The sequence below is a fragment of the Solanum dulcamara genome, chromosome 2 (assembly GCF_947179165.1).
Source record: "Solanum dulcamara chromosome 2, daSolDulc1.2, whole genome shotgun sequence".
NCBI classification, from domain to species: domain Eukaryota; kingdom Viridiplantae; phylum Streptophyta; class Magnoliopsida; order Solanales; family Solanaceae; genus Solanum; species Solanum dulcamara.
Window position 1 is genome coordinate 76,040,069 of NC_077238.1, and position 9,118 is coordinate 76,049,186.

Here is a 9,118-nt window from a genome sequence, read left to right on the forward strand (position 1 = left end):
AGAGTATCTGGAATAAAGGTATATTCATAGTAGATGAGTGGCTGAAAATTTAAGATAGGAACACAATCCAACGGTTGAGGATGTTTCTTACATTGTGATACAAGGATATATGACGTGTCTTTTCTTTGTCTTTTTGTGAGTCAAGAAGATAACAATAGGACTTTTATTACCTAATGAAATTTTTTTTAAGCCCACCTATGAGAAAAAGATTTGTAAAGCCCATCTAGTAGTGGGTCACCAACAATGATAAAACATTATCATCATGGGGTCATTGGCACTTATGCACTTTGAGGATTTGAGGAGAATTTGGCATAAGGAATCATCTAAGAAATTCAATTGGCATGGAATAATTATTTTCACTTTTTTTTGCTATTTATTTAGTATCATATAATTAGGGATTGGAGTTTCATAACTTTTCTCTTTCTTCTCAAAATATCTCTAGTTAATTTAAATATCAGAATGAGGAGTGATCTTTTGCTAGACTTCGTGGATTGACTTCAACTTGAAATTGTCTCAAAAGCATAGAGAGGCAAAGTAATAGAATTTATTGAGATCTTGATCTTTGATGAAAATGAACTGATATGTTGATATTCTCTTTCAACTCTATATTCTAACTCAGGGCAAACTATCTTTATTCCAATACAAAGTGTTAGCCTCCATCCCATGAGATCGGGATATTACTACTAGTAGGGGGGGGCGTTTTCATAAGAAACTTTGAAACCTCGCATTTCCTGTCGATGCCCAATTCCAAAATCCATGACATACCTTCAAATGGGCTTCAACTTCAAAGGAGAATAATCGATCTGCAGACAACAAGTCCAATGAAGATCAAATTTATTAGGGTCTGAGTTGTGTCTTGTCCTTGAGTCCTCCCTATGCCTCTCATGACCTTCTTTCCTTCACTTGGAACTCACTAGCACACTCCTTGTTGCTTTCGTGCTTGATGGCTTCTGATGAACCAATGATAATCTGTTCCTAACAGTTAATGTTCAATTTGTCCCTAAGAGTGAGAAGAGTAGTAAGAATTCACATTGCCTTTTACAACTTGGAATTCCTATTATATAGAATAAATATATATATTTTAATTTAAAGAGGTAAGATTTCGAATGTTTTTTCTGCAATTTGAACTCTCATTCTCTAATTTCTTCAATGATTTTGTATGATTTATCTGAGAATTCGATGAAAAGCAATCATATTTTGAAGAAACTTGTCAAGATTCTTTCCACCATCAGGTAAACTTGAATTTTAAAGATTTAGGATTGATGGAATTGAATTCCCATATGCAAGAAATTCTGTATACGAAATTATACAAATATGTACATCTTGTCAAGCTAAAAATTGTGTTTTTTATGTAGAATTGTTAACTTGATATTATACACATAATGTATATATTAGACCCAGGCCTAAATGGAAAACATAATAATTTGTGTACCAATATATATAATCAATTGTTATACATATAATGTTTACATCAAATCTATTTATATATATATATAGTCATCAATCGTATATTCGAGATAGTTATTATAGTTTTGGATGTAAAAGTTCATATTTATTTTGTCTAAAATGACATACTTTTTGGTTCTTCTGATACACTTAATATGCCTGATGAAAATCAGTGTTTTTGTTTATATCAATTATCATTATTTTTTGTATTTATTCTATAATTTTTGAATGATTCAGTCATCAGATTCATATATACACGTGTATATATATTTGATATATACAATATATAAAAAAAAAACTCGTATGGTATCGGTTGATTGGTATGCATTGATCCATTTACTAAGTTGGTATACATTTATCGTATTAGTATCTTTGTAATTTTATGATGGTCTGTGTTCATCCAAAAAAAACTTGCATACATTGGTCCATGTTGTTGTTTGGTAGGCTGCATTAGAAAAATAAATATGTGCATTAATTTTATGTATTGCTTATATTTTTTTTGGTATACTTTTTTAGTCTATGTATAATTAGTTATATACTCTATTTAATATTAAGGTATGTATAATTAATACATGAAAATTCATGGTATTAGTAATGCAAAGAGTTTTAATGCATGTATTAACATGATTAAGATAAAATACATCTGTAGCCCCTTAAAATTGGCACAATCTTTCATTTAGACACCTCAAATAGATCTTGTTCACTTTAAAACCTGTAGTAGGAACCTGTTGTGTCACTTTGACAATTTTTTCTAACATTAAATAGTAACTGTGATACACTCATCAATAGCGCGTGAAAGACTTATATATATTCAGCCAATTTTCATAATATTCTTCTCTTGTTCTTCTCCATTTTTCAGGCCACTACCTTCCACCATTTTTCCAAGCTTAAACAAACCTTCAATGGAAGTCAAATTTTTCGATTTAAATTTGTTCTCAAGCCAATTTTTTTCCTTTGGTCTTCTTCTTCATTATATTATTTTTTAGAATCTATCATCACCGTCCTCAACCTTTTTCGCCAGAAAAATAGATACCAACATTCATATTTTATACTCTCTCTCTCTTTCCACAAAACAACACTACATTTCTAAAATAATTAATAATAATAAAAAAATCAAAATACTATATCAAGTCAAAAGGTGCTACGTAATACAATGAGACAATGAGACGGAGGGAGTACACATAGGGGTGTGCAAAAATCAAACCGACCAATAAACTGAACCGAAAAAAGTGTTGTTGATTTTATTGCTATTGGGTTATTGGGTTAACGGTTAATTAATGGTTTTAAAAAAATATATTATTGGGTTATCGATTCGTTATTGATTTTAATATTGGGTTATTGGGTAAACTGATAACTCATTAAGATTATAATAATTTGCTATTTTAATATTTACTCGTACACAAATATCAAACAAAAAATATTAATAGAAATACATAATCACTATATCATACTATCAATGCCCTACACAATTCACACTTCACACTTCACAGTGTATTTACCCTTTAGGCGTTGACGTTTTAGGTTCACAAAGTCAAAACTCAAAATGTAAAAAACTAAGAACGACGGTTACAGTTTGCAAGTTGCAACTACGATAACAAGGATTAGGCGACGGATAGTGTTGCGAGTTGTGAGTTTGATTTCTTTCTTTTTTTACTTCTCTTCTTCTCTCTTTTCTAATTTCTCCTCTTCTCCATACCCACTTTCTCAAAAAAAAATCCTTCTCCATACCCACTTTCTCAAAAAAAATAATCAATTTCGCTGGTAAACAATTATGAGATTATTTCATCCTAATTGAGGTTAAATCTAATGAGCATTTGAATTATTTCTTAAGAATTTTTTTTCCTTTTTCAGTAATGTTTAAGATTTTCAAAAATTGTTGGAGAAGTCGTATATTTATTTTGAAAGCGTTTTCTTATTGGTTAAACCGAAAACCGAATCGTTAAAGATAAAAAATCGATAAACCGAAAACCGACAATAAATATATTATTAGTTTGATTATCGATTTAGCGTATTTAAAAATCAAAAATCGATAAACCGAATTGATAATACTTAAAACCGTACCGAGCCGACCAGTATACAGCCTTAAGTACACATCAACCAAATGAAAGCGATATTCATAGTAAATTGTGAACCCCAAAAGAAAAACTTGAATATTATGTCAACGCCACGCTCTGTTTAGCAAAGCAGGAAGTTAACTCAGCAAATTATCAAAGAAAAAAAAGAGAGAGAAAAAGAAAGAAGAAAAATAAAAAGAGGAGTTTCAGAGAAAGATGTCTATGGACACACTAATGGAAGATTCAGATTACTCTGTGTCCAATACAGATGCAATCATCTATGCCGCTTCTGATATTTCAGGGTGGACTGAAAGCTTAATTTCAGATCCCAATATTCCTAATTCTTCTTCAACAAGTGAAGACGAATATCAACAGCAGCACCAGCAGATCTCAACTGCTGCTGTTGTAGGTAGTGGTGATAATGATGATTTGATGATTATTGTATCATCAGATGAATCTTCCAATTCTACGAATAATAACAATCAAAGTGACAAAAAAATTAGGATATTTAATGTTGATCTCACTGGATCGCATAGCCGATCCCATGAGTGCTCCATTTGTGGGCTTGAGTTTCCCACGGGGCAAGCCTTAGGAGGACATATGAGAAGGCATATTGCGATTATTACGAGTGAAGACAAATACCAACAGCAGATCTCGAGTGGTGGTGGTGGTGGTGATGATTTGATGATTATTGTATCATCAGATGAATCTTCCAGATCTATGAATAGTAACAAGCAAATTGAGCAAAAAGTTAGTACGATATTTAATGTTGATTTCAAGGAATATTCTTCTTCTTTTTCTTCAGCTAGAAAACTCCATGAGTGCTCCATCTGTGGGCTTGAGTTTCCCACCGGCCAAGCTTTAGGAGGACATATGAGAAGGCATAGAGCTATAATTATGACTGAAAATCTTCCTCAACAAGTAAAGCGATCTAATGGACCAAGAATTTTATGTTTGGATTTGAATTTAACGCCATTGGAGAATGATTTAGAGTTCATGTTAGGGAAGACGGATCCTATATATAGTTAATTCATTCTTCTGATTGCAATCACATATCGATCGTCTATATATGGCGCACTTGATCATTCAGGGTGGGGGCAAAAGCATGATCACAAATCTCAACGTTGCCAGATCATAAGTTTTAAAAGTTTGTATTGTCTAGCATAATTTTGGCCCAGTAGTAGCTGGAATTTAATTATATAATAATAAGCATCTCAGTCTACGCAAGTTGTATCAACTATGCTGCATTTTTATCCTTCTTGTGCTAATATTATAAAAATTATTCGTTTGTTAGATGCTAAGGCTTAAACCCGAGATTTACAATTAAAGATGAAATAGTATCATCATTGCACCACAACTCATGTTGGTGGTAGATAACCTTATATCAAAACATGTTTGAAGTATATTCCCCTTAATTAGTATAAATGATTGGATATCTTTGGTAGAGAATTTGTGGCTTTGTATATGCTTACTTGTCTTCTGAAACTCGTAATGTAAGCTAGATCTTCCATTCAATCAATAAAGCCTAAAGTACATGAAGGCTGAAGTAAATAGGAGGAGGAGGTATTTCATTTGTTTAGTTTCTGTATGGAAGGCCACAATTTACCATTACATGCTTGATCAAAATGATTTTTACTCCATGTTCTATTCTTTTTTAGAGTCAAATTAGAATTTGAAATTTATGGGTTCTAAATTTGTCATCAAAACATGATTCATTTTATATATATATATATGTTGACACCCAATTTTGACCAACCCATAACTACTTTTCGGATTGCTATCTCAATAGATGACATTTTTCAAAATTATTTCTATATTAAATAAATAAATTTATATTTAGTTTAATCAATAAATCATATATTTTTACATTCATAATTTATAATATATATTTTTTTTGCTATTTATTAATATTATTACTATTATCTTTATTATTTTTATTTTAAAAAAAAAAAAAAAAAACTTCATACGTTCAAATATTTTTTCGCTTCTAGACCAAGAACGAGAAGAACGAACTCGAAAAGGGAAGGCTCTGGCATTCTAAGGTTGTGAAAGCTTGAAATTGAGGTAGGTGATGGTCTAGTTTCCTGTATGTGTTTCATATACTTGTTAAATTGCTTCATTATATGCATGTATGTGTATGAATAGGGAAACATGATCACATACTGGCCTATTACTGTGATGAACATGTTTTTGGTGGTATAAATATTGTAAACATTGAATGTTCTTGTTATTGTGATATCTTGGGATCGGGTGTCACGTTCTGATACGCAATTTGGATCGGGTGCACGTTTCAACACGTATTTGGATCGAGTGTAACATTCCGACACATACTTGAATCGGGTGTTACATTCTGACACAAAGTTGACTGTTTGTAGGTCCCTTGAGAGGACCTTTGTGTGAAATTATAGCATGTGGAAGACATTGAGCTATGATATTGAGATGTGGTCGACTTATTCTGTATATGTATATGCCTATTGTGTTGAATTTACTTGTTTATGATCCGCTTACTTGTTAACCGCGTGATCCTATCAGTATATCGTTGTCTTTGTGTATTGATACTACACTTGCTCTGCCTTTTTATTGAGTATAGGGCATATTCAGCCGGTTGCGGATAAACCTCGTCTAGAGGAGTGATTGTATCTTCGAGTTCAAGGGTGAGTTGTTCCTTTAGGCTACCGTGGACTCTATCGTTATTCTAGTCCTTTTCTTTTCCAGGAATTAGGTGTTCAGACAATGTTTATATTTATTACTGGTCTCTATTTGAAGTTTTACTCCTATTCTAGACTTGTTAGTTTAGAATTTTGGTACTATGACTTTCAGTTTCTAGGGGTGTTTAATTCCGCACATTAGAGATTATAACTAGTTAGTTTTCTGAGTTTATGGGAACTTAGCACTTGTCTTTGATTTAAACTTGCTTCCGTATCTTTAAGCTTGTGTACCTATTGCGATTGTTGTCGTTGGGCGGTTAGGATGGTTCTCCCACTAGAGAATTAGAGTGGGTGTCAGTCACGACGGATTGGAATCGTGACAGTTGCTTACTTCTTTTTTTTAATCATATTGTTAAATTCATTGTTAATAATGTTGGAAAGTCTTTGATTGCATAGTTACCTTCTTTATTTTTTAATTAATTTTGTTTTTACTTATTACTCTTTTTATTCATTTTTACTTGTCCAAATTTGAAAAACAACTTAATATTAGTAGGAAGAATTATACCATACATGTATTTAAGAGTCAATATTTCACATTTTAAATATAGTTTTAGTTATGTTCAACTTATAACATTTTATTCTCAGATCTAAACATATCTCTATTTATTTAAAATTAGTTTAAATTAAATCATTTATAAATTTTTTATTTAGATCACAATTAATAAGAGATAATTATGTGAAGAGAGATGAATACAATCTGATAGCGCATTAATGAGATCAAATCAGATCACTGTAATCTTGGGTGATAATCCACACCTAAATTTTTCACCCTTTTCGTGTGCTTTCAGTTTTTTTTCTCTTTCTACTTCACCTTCTCTCTTCAACTTAATTCAAAACACTTTCTAATCTAAATCCTACAGCAAATCATTGTTCTGTCTCATGAATTGCTTCACTCGTGGAATTGTTTCCTGTGTTTTCAACGACTTTGATTGATCCACTAAAACAATTGATTGTGTGACCAATGAGCATGATGTGTTCACCCCGGGTCATCAATTGACCTACACCTGTACTGCCACCAACAATTACACCCTCGACGCCATTTTCAATTTGCAAATTTACTAAGGCGTCATAAGCCTCAAGATCAAATCTTCCATATGGTAGATATGGGGTTTTGATTTCAGTAATCAATTGAAGTGCTTTTATGTCCTCAGCAATCGTCTTATTTTTAACTTCATTACTGCACATTGGAAGGTGGAAACTTGGAATTACTGCTGCTCTTGGTTTAATTTTTGTATTAATACCTTGTTAGCGAAGTTAGTATGAAATTATTATGAATTTGATATATTCTAATTTTTTTAGTCCAAACTTATGTATTGACATGAAAATGGTATTTTTTATGTGAATATACATGTGGAAAATGTGTACAGATTTAGTTTGATTCTTTTTTTTTTGTAGTTGTCATTGTTGACACCCAATTTTGACCATCCACAACGCAAATTAACTATTGAGTTCTTTGAATTTCGAACACTTTGAAATAATTAGCCTTTATAAAAATAAAAAAAATTATTTTCATGTTATTCTTAAATATTTTTTTCTTTTTATAAATTTTAGTATAATATACATATTTCTATATAACTATATCTTTGATTAATATTTATGTGGTTTTGAATTACCTCAAAAGATTTTATTTTTTACTAGATACAATGTTATTTAGATTAGTTTAATTTCAGCTTGCATTTTTGAAATTTTTAGTTTTTTCTAAAAAAAAAAACTCAATCTCCCACATCAAAAATTGTATGAAAATGTGTAGTTTTTAGAGCTTATATAAAGGCTCATATTCTTGTTAAGAAGACAAAAAGTGAGAGGTTTTTTAGCCACCCCAAAGTTAGAAATTTTCTTAATTTGGCTAAAATTTTGGACTCTTGTCCCCGGTCTAAAGGTTGTAAAAATTTCTAGCTTTCAATCTATATTTTTCTTCAAGGAAAATAGGAGATTGAAGTCGAAACTTAGGCTAAGAACAGTGTTCTTACAACATCGAACCCACGAAAGTTCGAGTCTAAATTTTTAATCTTTTTTTTTGTAGATTGGAGTTTCATCAAGATCTTAGGTGGTGGTGAAGTTGTCTTCCGCTCATCGTCTTCAGTCTTGTTGCCCGAAAAGAGGTAAAATCTTTTCTTAGCTATATTTTATTTAATTATTTCATGTTTTATATTTAGTTGATTTGTAGCTTTTTTTAGTTAGCATGTATTAAGAATAATTAGATTAATGATAGAAATTTCTTGTAGTTAACATGTGTTAAAATTAATTAGTTATCATGTGTTAGGATTATTTAATGAAAGCTCTTAGTTTTGTTCATTATTTTTTCAAGTAGTTTTCTTTGACAATATAAATTTTCATGTTTTCAATTTTTTCTTTTAACATGATTTAGATAACAAAATATGCTTAAAGTTGTTATGTAATTAGAACTTTCATGGCCTAATTGATTAAATCCTTTCTTTAAAATTGAGCTAGTTAGCATGTTGTTAGTCACTTCTAGGATGTTCATTAATTTAATAATTTAAAATATCATGATATATTCCTTGGTTTAGCTTAAAATGAGTAAATGCTTATGTAATTTTATTTTGGTGCATGTGATATCTATTCGAGTCCATCTTTGGACTTCATCTTTGCATTGAGTTTTTAGCCTTCCATCATCTTGCTCAAATGATTGAAAAGTTGATACATGGAAAGAAAGGTAATATTCATGATTTGAATATTGATATTGGGTTGTATACACGGAATACAGGCGGAAAATAGTATTATATACACTTATATACAGTGTGTATACAGTTTGATATATAGAAATAATGTTGTATACACTGTATACAGTATATATATAGTCCCATATACAGTGATATATAGCAGATACAGGGAAAAAACACTGTATACAATGTATATGCAGTCTGATATACAGTGATATACAGTAATATA

The 9,118-nt window shown here is 30.8% G+C and overlaps 1 protein-coding gene across 1 annotated transcript; it reads left to right on the top strand.

Moving 5' to 3' along the window:
- The first annotated feature begins 3,591 nt into the window (after positions 1–3,591).
- On the top strand, positions 3,592–4,901 carry LOC129877312 (zinc finger protein ZAT9-like). Its single transcript, XM_055952802.1, has one exon. The coding sequence runs from the start codon at positions 3,717–3,719 to the stop codon at positions 4,527–4,529; it is 813 nt and encodes a 270-aa protein (XP_055808777.1). The 5' UTR covers positions 3,592–3,716; the 3' UTR covers positions 4,530–4,901.
- The last annotated feature ends 4,217 nt before the right edge of the window (positions 4,902–9,118 follow it).

Coding starts and splice junctions, on each gene's coding strand:
- LOC129877312 (XM_055952802.1), top strand. CDS start 3,717: ATGTCTATGGACACACTAATGGAAGATTCAGATTACTCTGTGTCCAAT.